At 41.7% G+C, this 19,963-nt stretch overlaps 1 protein-coding gene across 12 annotated transcripts in view; it reads right to left on the bottom strand.

The window, feature by feature from the left end:
• Nucleotides 1-19: 19 nt before the first annotated feature.
• Nucleotides 20-19,963, bottom strand: part of nav2a (neuron navigator 2a) — a 229,267-nt gene continuing 209,323 nt past the window's right edge. For 10 of the 12 annotated variants that reach the window (XM_054769967.1, XM_054769969.1, XM_054769961.1 and 7 more), the window contains 19 exons: nt 19,722-19,774; nt 15,701-15,724; nt 15,292-15,366; nt 12,711-12,794; nt 12,464-12,611; nt 11,585-11,760; nt 8,232-8,404; nt 7,980-8,133; nt 6,895-7,081; nt 6,622-6,722; nt 6,415-6,510; nt 6,061-6,238; nt 5,687-5,922; nt 5,420-5,571; nt 5,089-5,160; nt 4,794-4,990; nt 4,592-4,710; nt 4,296-4,496; nt 20-2,155 (listed from right to left, as the gene is read on the bottom strand). In XM_054769967.1, coding sequence (XP_054625942.1) covers nt 2,030-2,155; nt 4,296-4,496; nt 4,592-4,710; nt 4,794-4,990; nt 5,089-5,160; nt 5,420-5,571; nt 5,687-5,922; nt 6,061-6,238; nt 6,415-6,510; nt 6,622-6,722; nt 6,895-7,081; nt 7,980-8,133; nt 8,232-8,404; nt 11,585-11,760; nt 12,464-12,611; nt 12,711-12,794; nt 15,292-15,366; nt 15,701-15,724; nt 19,722-19,774 — 2,552 coding nt within the window. In that variant the 3' untranslated portion in view covers nt 20-2,029. The remainder of the gene's footprint in view (nt 2,156-4,295; nt 4,497-4,591; nt 4,711-4,793; nt 4,991-5,088; nt 5,161-5,419; nt 5,572-5,686; nt 5,923-6,060; nt 6,239-6,414; nt 6,511-6,621; nt 6,723-6,894; nt 7,082-7,979; nt 8,134-8,231; nt 8,405-11,584; nt 11,761-12,463; nt 12,612-12,710; nt 12,795-15,291; nt 15,367-15,700; nt 15,725-19,721; nt 19,775-19,963) is intronic. The other 2 variants (XM_054769962.1, XM_054769965.1) reach the window with 1 other exon arrangement.

Genomic DNA, 19,963 nt, shown 5'->3' with positions numbered 1-19,963 from the left:
AAATCCAATCATAAATAATTATTTTTTAATTGAATCACAATAACTTAAGACTAGGACAGTGATATCAGATTCTCAAAGACAAACGGCACCAATGTGCTCTGTAAAGAGACTGTACACAAAATACTCCTTTTCAAGTACTGTAACAAATCAGCTAGAAAAGTGTAGTCCAAAAATGCTGAAAGATTAACTATTTACAAAGTTATGTTACATACTGTATAGCGAAGAAGGCTAAACATTCATTGAGCTTGTAAGTCAAACTAGTTAAATGCTTCAACACGAGTCAGTCTCATTGTGCTTCCAAGGACCCAGACACAGAAGTTCCAACAAACGCACACAATAAAAATGGGTCACACGACTGCGAAGTGTTCCATGCTGTGTATATGTCACTCTGGGCAGTGCTGGTGGGGATAAACGCACATTCAGCTTTTGGCGATTACAATGAATGTTGCATAGAATTGGTGACAAAAACAGAACTTGGGATGAAGCTGTGCTGGGCTACATGAACCCGCCGCCCCCTTGTCTGCCCAACCCAAAAGGCTCCAACATGTACAATAGTCTGTATTTTTAAAACCACATAATGTTTGACTATTCTATTTTACCGTTCAACCACAAGTATAATAATACCTTTAACCTCCAATCAATGATACCGCTTGTTTCGTACATCCTATAATAATCAGAACAGTGTGTGATCAAAGATGAGGTATAAAAGCAACAGACCTCTCACACAATCACTCCACATCTGACTTGCAACACCGAAGCATATTTATATATACAGTATAGGTTTCTTACGAGTGGTCTTGTTTTATTCTCACCAGCTTGTCATGCATGCAAACACAAATTTACTTCAAGCTAAAGTTCCCATTCACTCGCACGTCTCTTCACTCACACAACATTGATGCTGATGAAATGTCAACGCTTCTCCTCAGAAATAACTTTTTAGAGGGAGCGTCGACCCAAAGCCCTCTTTACAGCCTTTGACACCAAGAAAGAAGTGACCAAAGCACATTATTTAAAATATAAAAAAAAAAACAATAAGGCATTGTTTGTTTGAATTTAGTCCAGCACCAACAGATATGTGTGTGCTACAACAGCCTGTTAGAGCCAATGTGCATGGAGAACATGAAAGAGTCACAGCAAGAACTTGTGGAGAGGTAAAGGCATTATTGCTAAACAGGACATGCAAAAGGACATGATAGTAAACCTATCCAAATGTTCCACTTTGTAGCCTCTTAACTTTCAAGTCTATGTTAAATGGATTTAAATGGACCTTTTGCAGTAATTTGAGGGTTGGAACACAGAGTTATCCTCCTCTATAGCGATACGGCAGGAAAACCCAGCTGACAAGTAGAACATGAACAGAAAGGAAGTTAAAATGGATTATGAAGGCAATTTAAGTTCCCCAGGGGTTTTGATTTCCCAATGATGCTACAGTGTTTGCTGCCTTCTTTGCGAATATATCCATCATCATGCACACAAAAATAAGCTGGGAAATGTGGCTCCTAGGCCATTCACCAGCTCAGTGACTGATGTGCTATAAAGAGCTGCCGCAGGAGTGAACATGCACATTTGGCTCACATCACCATCCAGCAACCAAGCAGACAATCTTGGAGGGAAGCGAATCTGTGTCGCCACCTGCAGGCCTGTGGATTACACTGCAGCATGAAGATGTAACAGGATGGAAGGCGGTTAGCTACTGGTGGCTGATGCTGAACTTGATGACATCTCTCACACTATCAGGCTGTGCGCTTTTATTCTGTCCATGTTGATGTCAAGCTCCCTCACAGAGGAGCCACGGGCCACAGTGGTGAAAAACAAATAAATAATAAAAATAAAACAACGCAGTGCAGCAGAAACCTTTGTTGCCTTTTTGTCTTCTGAAATGCAAATGTCTCTTCTTTTTCTTGTATAAATATTTGGGTTGCCTGCACCCAATATTAAGGTGGCTGGATTTTGTGGCATGTTACTCAAGTTCTCACAGTGAGAGCAGTCTATGAAAATCAGTCCTCCCAAGCATTGCAACTTGAATGTATCACAGGGTGGACTCCAGCGACGAGTCCAAGATGTCATCCTGGTGGCTGTTACTGTTGGAGTCACTGTCGTAGCTCTGGGGGCTTGACGACGTCGCTGCCTCCTTCAGACGCATCAGCATGTTCATCTAATAAAAAAAAAATTTAAAAAGTCCCTCTAATCAGGTTGTACAGATATAAAACACATACTCTTAATTTTATTTCAGCATTAAGCAGACATGAGGTCATGTGATGCAAATACATGACTAGGTAAAAGACGATTAAATGTAACAGGTTGTTGTCAGATGTTTACATGCTTGAACTTCACAGTGATGAGAACAGGAAGTCACATCAAGTCTGCAAACACTGTATGGGGTTATATGGAGTTCTACAAAGTTCACCGGAAGGGAGTATTATGACACCTGCCCATTACACCAATAAGAAAAATAACTTTGCAGCTGTCTTCCACTGTTACAGGAAGAATTTATACAAGATGTTGGGAGTGTGTCGGCAAATGTTTGCCCATTCATGAGGTTAGAGGTTACTGATGTCGGACCAGTCATGCTGGAATAGAAAAGGGTACTTCACTAACTATTCCCACAAAGTTGAAAGTACAGAGCTGCCCAAAATGTCTTGTCAAGATGACATATTCATTTACTGATTCATAGATTAAGAGCTGTATCTCTATTATATGTGCAAATAGCATCACGCCACGTTGTGCATGGTGCCTTCACGTGAGTGTGCCAGTTAAAAAAAAAACAACAACACAGAAACACGTGAATGCCTCCTGCCTTGGAAAGCAGCAGCAGCAGCAAGCGGCCTAAATGAGGAGGAAAGTCAGTCCGGCGTCTTTTCCAAAATGAGCCAGTTAAGGAAACTAAACAGCATTTGGATGCACTTTTCTCTCGTGGCATCATAGAATTTGCACTGATGCTCAGGTATAGGCTGCTATAAACCCTAAGACAGTTCAGGAGTCCTCCTCAGGGTTTAAGTTTTTTTTACAGAGCAAAATGCACCCCAGGACAGTCCACCAGTCTATTGAACAGTTTATGAGCTTGTATGTTTTGTTCGTTTGTATGTATTACTAACGAATCTTTGCACTAAAAGCAGTTTTGCATGGAAATTCATTGCAGCCTGCTTTGTTTTTTTTAATGTTTATACGTGTTGAAATCATGGTTTACACACACGCACACAGAATTTGTACAAATGGTCATTCAAAATAGTGACGTCACTGTCACAGCAGAGTGATATGGCGCCACCCAGTGGAATATTTACAATGAATCAAGATCGGACTTGCAACATTTAATCCACACATGTCAAATACGGTTATAATGAATATTTCAGAATTATTCAAACTCATATTGGTGGGATATCTAAATTCATTCCTCCCAGTGATTATTTCCAAGATAAAACGAGTTAAAGCCAGGCTGGCTTCTTAAAACTTAATCAAAATAAGCTAATTTTTTTGAACGGCTCTTTGAAAGGAACGGCTTATCAAGATTCGGCTCCCCTCAAAGAGCCATAAATCCCATCTCTACGGGCCATCAATACATTTTGCCACACGTCTTTATTACCAACACAAAAACATAATCGCAGGTGAGCGTGCTGTGGGTTTACTTTGAGATCATTTGGAGTCTTCATATACTGTATCGTACATTGTGGGCCCAGGCGTGGAAACTACTGTGGTGGTATCGGGCGTGGTGCCGTGTCATGGGAGCTGTGAGAGGCATGGGGGACTTTCAGTATTAGTGCAGCCGTGCCAAGATGTACACATTTTTTGTATTTGGCACACATTTTGACCCTTGTATACGCTTTCCTGCTCTCCAGGTATTCATTTTGTTGCATTACGCTGGTTTCAGTTTCACGTTCAGGATGTAAAACCTGGATAATGCTCCTGTGTGAAGGCACCAGCGTACGCTAAACCGCATCCCTCCTTCCTGTAAACCCTCTTTCATAGCATGACATGCACCTGCGAAAAAAATCAAACCTCCCAACCATGGGGGGCGTACTCATATTTCTTCAAGGTTGGCAGGTCTGTTAGCGTCTTTATTTATGCTTGAATGATGCTGGTGCCAGCAACTCATACGGTGGTTTTTAAAGATAAATAAATATTATCAGCTTCTCAATAGTATTTAAATTTAGGGGTGGCCTAAAAAAAATTCTGTTCCCAAGGTGGGGCATGACAGAAAAGTGAGAGCCACCTGCTTAGTGTGTTTACACCGTAAGCCACATGATTTATTGCTTAGACTGCGCACTGCGCGTGTTGTTTTTCATCTAGGATGTATTTACCAGTGGGTCTGCGTCACTGTCACTCTGAAGCGGCTCTTTCCGGATGCCTTCTCTTGGGGCAGAGTAGCCATCAAATCCCACATCCTCCGGGCGCAACTGCAGCAGTGGGGGCCAATCAGCTGGAGTGGGTGTTGCCGACCATGGATAGGTGTCAATCACCCAGGCGGCGGGATCTTCCCATGCAGCCCTGCGGCCATACAACTAAAAAGGAGGAGGAGAACACAGCAGTATTTCTATGATGTGTGATAAGAGGGTTTTTTGACTGATCGGGCATGAACTGTAAGTGTGCGCGCTACCTGCAATCCCTCTCGTATGGCTTCCAGCATGTAGGGGATAATAGAGTAATTCCAAAGATCAGTGAACCAAACCCTGGATCCCTCCACGTCAATGGGGCAGGACAGAAAGAGACGAGGTCCTGTCCGACACAGATGCACAAATGTTAGCCCCTTATGGTCACTTCTACATGTACTTATCTTGACAAATCAACTATCCTTTTACCTATGGTCACATCTGAGGAGCTGTGCATCTCCAGAAAGCGGTTTAGATGGTGCCAAACTCTTGGGATCCAGTCAATGATCTTCACCAGCTCCATGTTGCGCGTTCGACTGCCTATTTCCATCTCAATCAGCTTCCTCCTTAAGTAGCGACCCAAGAAGCCTTTAACTGGCTCCATGTGATTGGCGCACAGCACCCACCTGATGAGAAGACACAGTAAACTCAAACACATTGTACACATGTTTGCTGCAGACTAAACTACTTTGTGTGTCATGTCAGCCAAGAGTTGGAAGGTTACCTGAAGTTGTGGTGAAGCTGCAAGTTGGGTGCAGATGACGTAGCTTGACTCATTGTGCCAATGATATATGGGCTGGACGGAGACAAAACGTACATCAGTAAGATCTGTAAGGCTTGTCATCTGCCCCTGTAATACTCATGATAGCGTGTTTTAGGCAACTCAGAAGCAAAGAAAACACAAAAAGGAAATACAATTTAGTCTCCCAGCCACTTTAGCTACACTAATGAAATAAGAATCAATAGAAGAGCTGTATTAAAGATAATGACTCTTACTTTTAACAGTCAGAGAGACAGTCATTTAACATGCTTATGTGTCATTGAGTGTAACCAACCAGTGCTGGTGGCTGCAGTTGAAGAGGCCGTTGAAGATCTCGCCCAGGGAGCTGATGTGGTGCAGGTTGTCCAGTATAACCACCAGAGGGCTCTCCATTCCTGCCACACCACTGCACTGCTCTGCTAAACCTGACAAGTACTGACGAAGCTCCTACAGGAGGGAAGCATTTGTGTTTATGTAAGACTTAACTTTTCAAAGTCACATATGCCATGATTAAAATAGGAATGAGCACTTGTCAAAGAGTGCCTCTAAAGAGTGTGTTTACCTTGCTGGATTTGTGGTCCACGTTGAAAGTGACCACTGCATGCGGGGTCAGAGGTCGGCCCTCTTGAAGCAGCAAGTGTTGAGACAGCTGATTGGCCAGATAAGTCTTTCCTGTGCCACTGGGTCCAGACAGGATGACTCGTCGGTGCTCCCTCAGCAGAGAAACATAGCGCTGCAGCATTGGCTTTGGGATCAAAGTGTCAAACACCAGCGAGTCCACACTATCACTGCTCACGCCTACAAATACACATCAGTGGGGTCAAAGGAGACCAATGCATTATGTAGAGCATCTTTATTGTTGTACTTGTAAAGACTCAATACGGCTAGTGGAGGTAGAGATCCTCATTTGGAGTGGACTTGAGTGTGTTTTCGTACCTTTCAGTTGGATGTTGATGGTGTTGCTGTCTCCCACCAGGTAGCCACAAGGTAGCAGCTCGGGTGTGTGAGCGGCACTGGGGCTCCGGGGCCGGTGGATTTCTCCAATGTAGTATCCCTCCACACAGTCTGAGTTTAGGCCAAGCTGGCTCACTGGATCCACGTGGGTGATATACTCCTATTAGACAGAAAATGTGCAGTGTGAAGAAATGAAAGCTTCTAAAAGCCATTACATCACACATTGATGAAAACTGCAATATTACTTCAAGGAGCATGTATTTCTACAAGTGTATATGCTTTGATCATTGTTTTGCATGCGATTCTGGATTGTAGTCAACCAGTGTTGTTGTTTACCTTGAAGAGGCGCCGGACCACTCCATCCAACACATCCCATTTGGTTTTACCACTGACACCGATGCACCCTATCAGAAAGTTACGAGACCGAGCGTCCTGCAATTGAAACACACCTTTTTCATGATTTCGACCAAAACGCTAGCAGGTGCACTTAGTGCATGAAAAGTCTAAAAACAACAAACAGGTAGTTGCTCATAGCTGGCTTACCTCCCCCCACAAACAGTCCTCATCAAGGCTGACAATGATCTTTACGAGACGACCCTCTTTCCTCATTCCCCCCTCTCCACACGTGTCGTCCAACAGCATGTCTGAAGGGAACACAGAGCAGAGTCGGATTAGTTTCTCATGTCCAGTTTTGTCTTTATTCTCATGTTGAATCAACAGCCAATCGACACTGACTGGCCACAACATTAGAGACACATGCACAATCTTGAAATCTAATATAAGAGATGCTGCTAGGATGAAGTTTCCATATCCTACCCAGACTGGTGGACTCGCTGGTGGCAAGGTTCAGGCTGTGCTGGGAGAGCTCCACATTGGGCCCCGGCGCCTGGCCGTGTGTGTGAGGGGGAGGTGAGGAGGAGATGGAGACCTGAGAGCCCGTCCTGCTGCCCTGATTCTCCAGCTTCAAACGGTCATTCTCTGCCTTGAGCTTCTCAATCTCCAGCTGTAAGCACACAAAAATAGACATGTTGAATAAACTGTCCTCAAAGTTTGAACACAGCATGAACAAAGTACACAATTAGTCAAAATGCACTCCCAAATGAGATCTAATGCTAGATAATTCAAGTATTTTAGTATTTGCAGTCATATTCATGTTTTAACGAAAGTGAGAAAATCCACATCTGTGCTTTTAACCCTGAGTTATTTTGGTCATCTGATTTGAAATGTGAAAAATAATAAAAACCTCTCTCACTACAATGCAGTACAGTTGTACGCCCCTGCAAACTACATCCACTATATTAAATATTGTTCATTTAATACTTTTATAACAGGATGTTTGAAACAGCTTGTGAACTTGATGTGTCTGTGTAGGCTCTCAGTCGTACAGGAGTTGTCCATCGAGGAAAAGGCTTCTTGAGACGTCATCTGTACTTCTGTGAAGAAGGTGTCGGACGTTTCGCTCCTCATCCGAAGAGCTTCGTCAGCGAACTAATAAGTGCTGGTAGCTTAAGCCTTAAACAAGCCAGTATCAGAGTCGTTCATACCCAATTCAGGGAGCGACACTTCCCTTTTATCGGAGGTGTTAATAACAGGATAGGATTATACCACTACTCCGCCCAGGCTTAGTGTAACAAACCAATAGGAGGAGGGTGTTGGCACACCAATTCCGCCCACTCTTACTGTATTTAAGGCCTAAGCTACCAGCACTTATTAGTTCGCTGACGAAGCTCTTCGGATGAGGAGCGAAACGTCCGACACCTTCTTCACAGAAGTACAGATGACGTCTCAAGAAGCCTTTTCCTCGTTGTGAACTTGATCTTTATTAGAGTGTACAAGTGTACCAAACCGTATTGCCTTTGTGAGTATTTTTGAGTGACTTGCTTGTGTATGTGTCCTCAAACCTGCATGCGGTTCATAGCCTCTCTGAGTTGGTCCAGCTGATGCGCGGAGCTGAGCGCTTCCAAGCGGATATCAGTCAGTTTCATCTCCTTTTCCCGGAGCTCGCTCCGAAGCTGCATCACTGTCTCCGCCTCACTGTCCAAACATTCGGACAACCTGTGCGTGCAAAAAGCACAAACAGTGCAGACCGTGATTTAGGCACAAAAGATATGGTGGTCCACTTTAAACTGGAGTGCACAAGCATATGTACTTACAGTGTGTTGGAGTGTGTGTTCCTGAGCATGTGGCTGGTAGCAGTAGTGCCATTGTGAGACAGTTTAGGGGAGGAGGGCAGCGAAGAATCGGTCATCTCCTCAATATCAGAGTGGGATGAAGCTGATTTGGGAGATTTCTTTTTGCTGAACGCCTGTTTGAAGGAGCTTCGCAGCTGCAGGTAAAAAAAAAAAAGAGAGAGAGAGAAAAATGTTGATTAGGTTTGGAACAGCTCCAAAAACACAGTAGATAAGAGGTGCAGTCTCATGCCAGGAAAAGAAGAGGAAATTGGCTGTGAACAAGATGCAAAGCTGTGAGTCAGACAGACTGTCTCAACTTGACATTCAGCTCTAAACACAAACATGAATTGGAAAGGATTTTATATTCAATGAGTTGGGAATAAAATAACCCACAGTGAAAACTGTAAATACCGTAATTGCGTCAAAGCAAGCCATTGTAACAAAGCTGATTGCTTCGTATTTGTTGAGTGAGTTTGGGTTTAAGGAGAAAGACACCCTGGGATACTCTCGCCCTCTTACAGATACAATTTATTATTCTGTTCATGATGTCGCATACTCAAGGGCAGTGGTGGGCAAACCGCGGGTCTTCAGCCTCCTTGTTGTGGCTCCCACGCCGAGCTCTGAGATTTTTTTTTAACACCGAAGAAGAGGAAATGTGCGTTTTCGAAAAGAGTTTGAAATATCCGCCTCACCGCTAGTCTGTGAATGCATCTACACTGCGTTCTGACTGCTGGTTGGATGAGCAAGTGAAAAGGCAAGGGGTCAGTTTGTTCAGTCAGTGAGACATGAAAAAGACGCCTTGAGAGTGTTCTAACCCCGCGGTAAGCCATCCATAACCATGCATACGTCCCTAAAAAGAAAAATATCGGAAGAAAATAGGGAGTTTCACTCTGAATGGATATATTCTTTTGCCATCACTGCCGATGACGCTGGCTTATCAACCCGTGTGCTTGATATGTGGCAAGAAATTCGCAAACAGAAAATATAACATTGAAAGACATTTTCAAAACAAGCACTCAGCTTTTTCTGAAAAGTACCCAACTGCAGATAGGCGAAAGGGAGCGATTTGGAAATATAGGGAAGGTTGAGCAGACCAAACATACTTTCAAGCAGTGGATGAAGGCACCACACTGAACTACAGCTGCTAGCATTATGACTGCACTGGAAATCGTAAGGTGGAGGAAGCCATTCACAGATGGAGAATAAATGAAAGAATCGTTCATAAACATAACACAGCATCTATTCTCCAAATTAAAAAAATAAAAAATAAACAAGAAATTATGATTAATTATTCAGATAATGAAAGAAAAGCTCCTCCCTGCACAGACAGTCAAGGACAGGACCAATAGAATGGCAACAAACATCACCAGTGGGCAAATTGATGACATTCATTCAGTGCAAGCATATTGGAGTGCCTGTGATGAGTCAAGTGATGTAAACAATATTGAGAAAACACACTGATATGCAGATATGTGAACGCTGATGGCCTTTTTTTCTGTTAAAGTTGGTTACATTTTGTTGAATTTTACACAAACACGGGAATGACTCAAAAAAGTCTACGTAGTTCAGTGTTTAAATTATTTCCAAAGTAGGCCTACACACACACTCCACTTCTGATAGTTGAATTCTGTTGTTATAACTGGTGAAATAAGATTAAAAAAACATTAAAACTTTTAAACATTTATAAGCTGTGTCATGTTTTGCGGATCCAGACCATTTATCTTTACTGGAGGAGGAGGCAAAATGGCTCTTTTGATGCTAAAGGTTGCCGACGCCTGCTCTAGGGAGACACTGCACCTAGACATTAAGTTATAAATGACATTTAAAAGAAATGTTTCATGATCTGGTCTCTACAGACAAATGAAATTCAAAATGGAAGAAAATGTGGATTTGATTTCCCCTTTGCCAAATTGACTAAGTTGCCAAGAGGACGAATTGAGATTCAGGTGTTTATTCAGGTGTTTAACTCCTGATTGACTAATTAATTTATTAGAAGGTCTGCCCCAAAACCTTTTTGCCCAAAAATTATAAATCGTTCAAGTATACAGTAGTACTGACCAGGTTTTGGGACTGTGTGACTGCCAGTAAATTAATTAGAGTCTCACTATCAAATCTCAAGGACTACTAACACACCGATCATACACAATCAACCTTGCTGAGAGTATTTCAGAATGCTTTTTTCCTTTAAAGAGCTCCAAGTCCTACAAGAGGAGTGTGTGCAAGCGGATGCAGTGTGGGGAGAGGAAAATGCTCTAAGTAGGTGGCAGTGCGAAGTGGGAGAAAAAGGAAAGAGGTTAGTAACCTACAAAGGGGGTTAGGCTGTTTTTCTTTTCTTTTAGTTAGCAGGGTGCACTAATCTTACCTCATAGACCTGCCACATGAAGCGAAGCAAATGAAGACAGAAAGACAAAACAGCACATGTTCATTCATGTGGGTGTGTGAGCGTGTTATGGAGAGACAAACATAACGCACGACAGGTGGAAAGCAGATTGGACTTTCAACCACCATGACATTGAGGGCTTTTAGACCATTATGAACTCCAACAACCACATTGTCTACGCACTCAGCATCTCACATCTACAGACACACAAGGCATCAGCACCTGCATGGTGGAGCCCCCGGCAGGGTTTCAGCTAAGCCTACTAAACACACATACAAGGGGGGTTGTTTATTATCACAGTCACCTAAAGGTGGAAACTTGACACAAGCTCACATCTTTTAACACCACAAGCACAAAGTACCACAGAGCTCTGCCGACAGTTCTGCAACATCAGGATCACGTTCTGACCACACAGGCAGCTAACACCATATACAGTGTGATGACAAAAAGGACACATTTAACGATTGCCTACATCTTCGTCTTTTATCTGTCCTCCGGTGCACAAGAATGTCTTAAAATAAAAAAAAAAGGAAGAATTATTGTCTAAAGTTTGCAGTAAAACCCCCATTAATAAAGAATTTGCGACTGAGAGAAACTACATAGTAAGAACTGTAGTCATTTGCTGGGCAAAGGGCATGTAGACATTAAGATTAGGTTATGAGAAAACCTTTCAGACTGAGGTTATTCAAAAGTAGATAATATAAAAGAGTAGTTCTTCAAATGGTTGAAAAGGGATTTGACCTGCAAATGACCAATACACTTGCTGTACAATCCAAATCTAAGATAGTCTTCTCGAGGAGTCACCTTTTCCCCAGATAGAGATGTCTGAAGAGGATGCCAAACATGCAAAACCAACACACGCAAAGACAAACATAACAAACCACAATGACTGGTCTGGCTGACTGCTCGTTTGTAACTAATCATTGAAATCTATCATATATTTCTAATATCTTACCCAATTCTTCTTGTTTTTCTTCTTATTTTTAGCATCTACGTCCATGTTGGAGCCCACGCTAGAGTGGCTGGTGGCGCTGGCCACACTGCTGACACTGTCAGAGGAGTGTTGCCTTCTGATGCGCAGGTCTGGTTGTTGTTGCTGCTGCTGGTGGTGGAGGCTGCCGTTACTCCCAGCTGTGGGACAGCGACACAATTAATTAGGGTAAAAATATCAACAATATACACTACCGGTTTTAGAACACCACAATTTTTCCAGTTATTTTTTGAAATTCAAATCGTTCAAGTCCAATGAATAGCTTGTGGTACAAATGGTACAAAGGTGCCAGAGGTTAAAAAAAGAAGTAAGGTTACCCAAAACGGAAAAAATAATATGCATTTCAGAATTACACAAAAAGGCCTGTTTCAGGGACCACAAAATGGGTCAACAATTATAAAGCTGTTCTGCAGAAATGGAGGTTGATCAAGCCTTGGCAGTTGTTGCAACTAATTCCTACAGGTGTTCCAAGTTCTGGAGCACTTACTACCTCTTCTGTCTGCATAAAAACAGTGTTCGGAACACACTGTGGTACTATACTGTACCCTCGTGAACATGACTTGAACAAGATTGTACTGGAGTAAGTAAGTAATTTGTTGCGACAAAAATGGCAAGAAAAAAGGGACTTAACAATGGAAAAGTGACAGACCATCTTAACACTTTAAAATGTAGGTTTTTCCTCCAGAGAAATTCCTCCAGTGTTCTATAACTAATAAGAAAAACTGCCATCTCAGGGTGTGATTTTATGATCCTAAGCGACAAGCATCGATAGTAAAGTTGCATGTCAAAAATTAAATTGTACATCAAATATTATATTTTCTTCACATTTGTAGCATTATTTACCTTTTACCAGACATAGGATTGTACCTGTCTTGTCCATTTTAGGCGTGAGCTCAGGTGTGTTGATGACCCCATTGATGGCGGCTTGCGCCACAGCGTTCTGCTTCTTCAGCAGCTCAATAGTCTTCCTCAGCTCATTCAGCTCAGAGTCCTGTCACAGGGAAAATGACATACGCATCAGAACACCGCACTACTCTTTACTTTTAAAAGTGCACACTGATTTCTGCCTAGCCCGCTGAGCCTTTCTCACCTTCTGCTCAGCAGTCAGGGTGAGACTCTTCAGCCTGATGGTCATGTTGCCCAGACTCTGCTCAAACGCTGCCACCAGGTGAGCCTGCAGGACGTAAACAAGTTGCAGCTTCAACTCAACAAAAAAAGTTAATGTTCAGAAATATATATTACAAATGATAATACTGTATATATTGGGCAGCAGAAGGTCAATCTTCAGTTGACTTGAACACACAAACATGGAATGGGGCTACTTTATGGAGAGATGGCAGTTCCTGAGCTTTTGCCAAGATACTCTTCAGTAAGTTAACAAAACTGCAGGGCTCGTATTCACAAAGCATCCTAAGCTAAAAATAGCTGTTAGTGATCAGTCAGTCTTAGAAAAAATCTTCGAATTCCTCGGATTCTAAGCTTTTTCTTAGAATTTTTACTTTGTAAGATAAAAGTTATGCACAGAGTCTTAAGTCTTAAGAGCGCAACCAAGGCGGCAAAATGTTAAGAGGGGAGAGGAGGACTTTTAAGAAGCCTAAGGGTGGCCTAAACAGACAAGATGGCGGAAAGACAGAGACAAAGGAGAGATATTCTCCGTAAGCTAAATGACAGTGATTTAATAACATGCTACTGGCGCGATCGTGCAGGGAAAATGTTTGTGGTGGACCTCATCTGTCCCACCCAGCGTTGTAACGCTATAACGCCTCAGATGAAAGTCATCACCACATTGCAATACCTAGCCACAGGTGAAATGCAACAATGCAGCAGTGATGACTTGGGTTTGTCACAACCCTCTATCAGCAGAGTGGCCAGCCAGACCATTAAGGCATTTTGCAGCCTCATATCGTTAGCAATCACAGGAATGGCTGACAGCTGAGTCTGCATCAACCATTAACATCAAATACATTAAGTAGTAAAATTATCAGCATGGACAGTAAACGTAACAATAAGCATATCAATTTCTGAGTTTCATCATCATGACATCAAATTAATGTCACGATTATACTTTTCTTAATACAGTCCAGCCAAAGTGGTCAGTTGATTTTTACTGTCCATTCTTTTTTGTAACAACCAATCACAGCTCTTAGAAGACTGCGTCACACCTAGCAATGGGGTCAACCACACCTCCTCACTAAGATAAAAGTTTCTGCCCCCCCTTGCTCAGAGTTGCTCTCAGGAAATTCCTTAATCACGCTTAAGCTAAAATTCCTTGCTAGGAATTTTTAGGCTAAGCTAGGAACTTTCTGAGAGGACTTTTTGAATACGGGCCCAAATCCTCAAGAGTGTGACAACTGCATGGCCACCTCACTCTGACAACTCTCCTGTCATGCTGTGCTGTAGGGCCATTTGCACATTTGTCTCTTAGATGGCAAAATTGGGCAAAAACAACTTTAGTAAAGACCACAAACTTTGTGGCATTTGTCAAGGGCTTCCTAGTTAAATTTTGGTGTGGCTAGGGATCATTTGTGGGCTCAGGGATGTTTTTCACTCTTGTTATAATAGCTGATTATTTTCCCCACATATTCTAAAATATGCAGGCGAATTGTGGATGAATCCTAAAGGACAAAATCTATGCATTTTTAACAGCAAAAATGAAACATGATGCTGCATCTTTTCAGATAAGGCTTTAGGGGTCACAAATCAGGAGACATGCAAAAGATCCTCCTGTTGTGAGAAGCATCGTACACAGTACACAGTACACACTTTACAGTAGCAAGTCCATTATTTAAGGTCCTGTTTAACTTTGGGGTGTTCCCTTGGTCAAAGCGTAGATAAAGGAAAAGAGGGCGTGTGTGTGAGAAAGAGCTGAGTAAGGTGCTAACAGATGTGTGATTCAAGATGGGACTGTCTCTGCAACAGATATCTTCTGTGAGTCTTGGCTTTGGGGCCTTAAGGTGTGTTCCAAAATGTGTCATTTGTCTGTGGGTCTGTGCAGTGAAATCATACATTTGAACAAAGAACCTCCATCTCATTAATCCCCAGCCTGACACCCCTCACATACAACCAGATCCCACTGTATTCTTTCCGTCTGTGTTGTAAGACATAGAGACACATCCACACACATATCAGGAGTCAAAAGCTGTAAATCTTTAGGGCACATCTGGGACAGCCTCTCAGCAGTGTGCTGAGACATGACTCTCTGCTGAAATCTAAGACCTTTGCTTTCCCTGCATATCTTTAATCCACAGTGAAACCACCGACATGCACTGAGTCAGCCAGCAGATAAGCGATGAACCCTGGAGAGAATTGTGCAATATAGATGTTTTAAGGTGGCATTAAGGAGCACCCTTGGACATGCTCAAAGGCTGTCTGATGGCTCCACCAGTTGTAAAATGACGTGTTCTGGGTGCATGTTTCCCCAGTTTCTGATGAATATCATTGAAAAATATAATCAGAGTATTCTCAGTATAACTGCAATCTATCAGAACACATAATATTGTTCCATTAATATCTCTATGCCAAAAAAGAGCATTATTATATTTGCAAAAACAAAGGTTTTTGGCATATCTCAACAATAAATGCAGACAAAAAGACTTTTACAGATAACGTATTGGTAATTTGTGGCGTGGCTCATTAAACACTAGTGAGAAGTATTGTGCGTGTTCACTCACGTTAGCGCTCAACTGTGTTGTTAGTGCCGAAACCTTCTCCTGGGAGGCATCCAGCTCCCGGCGTAACTTGCGGATCTGAGCACATAAAAGAAAGCACTAACATGAAAATCAAAAAACCTGTAATTTGCACGCACACACCCCCCCACACACACAACTGTGATGATAAATTAGGAAACATCCTGATATGTGCAGAGATAACACAGCGGAAAACACAGCGCATGTACAAATGTGCCTGTAGTGTTGTACACAGGTGTTCAGAGAGGAAGCAGAGCCTGGTACTTGGTCAGTCAAAATGCAGACGTGGAGATGTGTAACAAGATACGACTGTGAAAACGCCCCTCAAATGTTCCAACAAGTCCAACTATTGAACATGAACAATTAAAGAGTGGAGAAAACATAGCTGACTTACCTCAGACTGCGACTTCTCCTCGTTCTGTGGAATGAGACAGCAGAAAAGAAGAATCTTTACTAATTGAATTCTGACTTTTTTTGAAAGAAAAAAGCTCTCCCATGCCTTAACTCCTGTTCTACATTTCAGCTCTAAGGAAAACCCTTTATAAATGGAAAATTGGGTGGTATACAATGTCTGGAAAGCAGAGATGTCCTCCTGCAGGCATTTACTGACACATCACATGCTAGAGTGTGTCCTATTGTCACCAATAGTAAGGTAGACTCAGGAAAGCATAGGCTTGCACGTTCACAACACACACACACCCTGCTGCTGTTAACCAAAACAAAGAAACATGCAACTCCCATATTTACGTGTACTGGACACACGTGAATACAGAGGAAGAGGGACTTCGGAAATATTTCTCTTAAACTGACAGGAGCTATTAATCGGTCTGCCTTAATGGAAAAAGACTGTTGGGGGTCCATTTCACAGCATTGCTATTTGTCTGCCTGTATTGTGCAGGACATGGTTACTTTATTAGCACTGAGCGCTAGATGCATAATGTGTCCCACAGGACTCCAATTTTGTATAATCTGACGTATGTGAATGTAATTGTTTTATAAAGGCTAAAAAAAGGTAAACACAATTAAATAAACACAAATTATTAGTTATGTTGATACTAATATCAAATAAATGAAAGAGTGTTTGACCCCTTCTTGATTTCTTATTTTTTTTGCATGTTTGTCACACTTAAATGTTAGAGATCATCAAACAAAATTAAATATTAGTCAATGACAACACAATTGAACACCTGCTGTCAATCAGGAAATCACTTAAAATAGGACCCGCTGACAAAGATGGAACAATGGTGAACCTTCCCAGGAGTGGCCGGCCAACCCAAATTACCCCAAGAGGTCACAAAAGACCCCACAACAACATCCAAATAACTGCAGGCCTCACTTGCCTCAGTTAATGTCAGTGTTCATGACTCCACCGTAAAAAAGACACTGGGCAAAAACCGCATGCATGGCAGAGTTCCAAGCCAAAAACACTGCTGGACAAAAAGAACATTAAGGCTTGTCTCAACTTTGCCAGAAAGCATCTTGATGATCCCCAAGACCTTTGGGAAAATACTCTGTGGTCTGATGAAACAAAAGTTACATTACATCTGGTGTAAAAATGCGGCATTTCGGAAAAAGAATATCATCCATCCATATCATCCATCCATCCATCCATCCATCATCCATCCGATTATTCTCACTAGGGTCGCAGGTATGCTGAAGCCTATCCCAGCTAAAAGAACATCATACCAACAGTAAAATATGGTGGTGCAGCAGGACAATGATCACACCAGCAAGTCCACCTCTGAATGGTTGAAGAAAAACAAAATGAAGACTTTGCAGTGCCCTAGTCAAAGTCCTGACCTGAATCCTATTGAGATGCTGTGATATGACCTTAAAAAGGCGCTTCATGCTGGAAATCCCTCCAATGTGGCTGAATTGCAACAATTCTGCAAAGATGAGTGGGCCAAAATTCCTCCACATCGCTGGAAGAGACTCACTGCAAGTTATTCCAAATCCTTGATTGCAGCTGCTAAGGGTGGCCCAACCAGGTATTCGGTTTAGGGGGCAATCACTTTTTCTACACAAGGCCATTTGTCCCTCCTTAATAACAAGAAGCTTCATTTAAAAACTGTATTTTCTGTTCAGTTGTGTTGTCATTGACTAATATTTACATTTGTTTGCTGATCTGAAACATTTAAGTGTGACAAACAGGCAAAAAAATAAGAAATCGGGAAGGGGGAAAACACTTTTTCAACATTTCAGATTTTTTTTTTACATTATTCCCTTTTTCATATTTTTAAATTTTTCATAATTTTTTTGTTCATATTATTTCTTCAATATACCACGGGCCCATAAAAAAAAAAAATCGAGCCACGGTCCATAAATGGTTTATGTATTTCACCGAGATGTGTTACCAAGTGAGAGAAGAGTGTCTTCGAGCTCTGTCTTCTGAGCGTTATCGCTCGTCATGACTGCAGTCCTGGAGGTGCTGCACACGCTTCCATATCTCGCCTTTCAAGTTGGTGGTAATGCACAGTCAGGGCTTGTGGAGGTGCGGTACATGTCTGGATCTCTGATCCTGCAGCGAATACGTCGCCTTTCCTGACTACAGAGTAAGCAAGCAAGCACTTCCTGTCTTTCACTTTTAATGCGTAAATTTGGAGCAGAGTTATGATAATAATGTCACCTAACAGGTAGCACCAAAACCATTTAGATAAACCATTTAGTTTTACATTTATCAATGGCGGGCTGTCACAAATAAATGAATGTATGGGAAACACTGGATACATCTTTCAATTGTCTATGTGACATACAAATATGAAGCATTAAGAGCACAGTGCCCAAAGCGAAAGTGAAATAGCACATTGGACTTTACGACTCATGTTTGCAGTTAAGGTTTAGGTTTATGTGACCCTGTGAGGGGTTGACTAAGGTGTGTCAATAAGTCAATATTATCAGACATAATCTTGCCTTTTTTAACCTGAACAATGTCCCATTTTAACAGCCAGTAAAATAGTTTATTAACAGAGAAATTGTCATAATTGATTTTAAAAAATTGCCATAAAAACTACAGAACCGCACATGATTTTTGAAATTATTATTAAAATGAAAACACTCAATTAAACATTGCAAGTGTTTCCATGTTTCATTTTATACCCAAGAGCAAATCTGGCAAGTTTGTTTTAACGTTGGTCAGTAAATTTGCATCCTGAAAAGCAAGAAGGAAATAATTCACATCGTAAGCCTTAATAACATAATGGTTATAAGTAATGATTGTTTTTTCATCTGGCAGCAGCCACTTAGATGACTTTTTAAAATGCCTGTGTGTCTGGTCACATAAAGTTCAGTGTCGGGTAAGCACACACAAACACACACCCAAACACACACACACACACACACACACACACACAATCAGAGCTGTCAATCTAGTGCACAAATAGTCAGTCTGTCAAAAAAACAAACTTCACAAACAAACACACCCATGACTAAAAACATTCTGGAAGGTGACATGCCCTCACAGCCACATTTGATCAACTTGATATACATATACTGATATCCATATACATATAACTTGATATACATATACTGTACATATATATATGAGATGAGGATGATGAGAATTCCAGACATCCCATTCACTCAGAAATATCAGAAAAAATTTGAAGGTAGATGTGTGGTATAATTACATGATTAAAAGTAAAATGAAATATTCCCGCTTCCACCTGTCCTTCTGAACCATACCGTTAGTTGGAAAGATGTGACATTGCCTGTGAGGGATAAAGTTGTCATCATTCTGCCTCCACTCAGAATTCTGTCCCGAACCTCTGGCTAGAGGGAAAGAACCCAAAACTACTGTCTGTGCGTTTGTGAGCTACACTAGCTCAGGTGAGTAAACCTGCCCACATATGGAGGAGGAGGGGCTAAGTTGTGGAGCTCTAACTCTCATTGGTCAACATGTAAACATGGGCGGTGCCAAACAAGTGTGTGCATCGTCCACATTTTTGTTCATTGTGGGTGTTTGAGGCTGTGGTTAAGTTGCGTGAATAATAAATACACAACACACTATTTCATCATTTTGAAAACAAAAGACAAAACATGTTGATCTGGTTTCAACATAAACTGCTGATGGCACGCAACTATTCATGGTGACAGTGAGTCACTAGCTCAATCAATGTATTAAGAGTCCAAAAAATGTTGAACAGTTAAAGACACCCTAAAATGTCCTAGCAAAGAGGGCAATCCCATCAGGTCAAAAAAGGTCAGTAAGTTTATTTGAAAGAGGCATCTTCTAGTTGTGGTCTCAGTGAAATGCACTATACTATAAGCTATTAAACAATAATATATACAGTATATATAATAATAAATAATAAACTATTAGCAGGGATTTGCATTTCAAAACATGAACTTTAATAGTGACCTCTTTTAGAAAGAGTCGGTAATGTACCCTAAAAATGTGATGTGGTTTGCACACTCACCGTGGAGTACATGGAGGAGGTGCTGGAGACCAGAGAGAGAGACGAGCCATGAACTGGAGAGACGGGAACAACAAGGAAGAGTAAGTACAAATGTACACACAACCTAAGATTTAAATCAGACCTCCACACAACAAATCAGCCCACCCAACAGTGAACCTCCCACTCCGCGGCTCAACCCACCTCCCCTTGATTGAACATAAAAGAACCAAGATAAAACTCCTATGTGGTGCAACTAGTGGCAG

The sequence above is a fragment of the Dunckerocampus dactyliophorus genome, chromosome 3, assembly GCF_027744805.1.
Source record: "Dunckerocampus dactyliophorus isolate RoL2022-P2 chromosome 3, RoL_Ddac_1.1, whole genome shotgun sequence".
Taxonomy (NCBI): Eukaryota; Metazoa; Chordata; class Actinopteri; order Syngnathiformes; family Syngnathidae; genus Dunckerocampus; species Dunckerocampus dactyliophorus.
The sequence above is the reverse complement of the archived record's forward strand: the minus strand, read 5'-3'. Positions and strand labels throughout refer to the sequence as shown.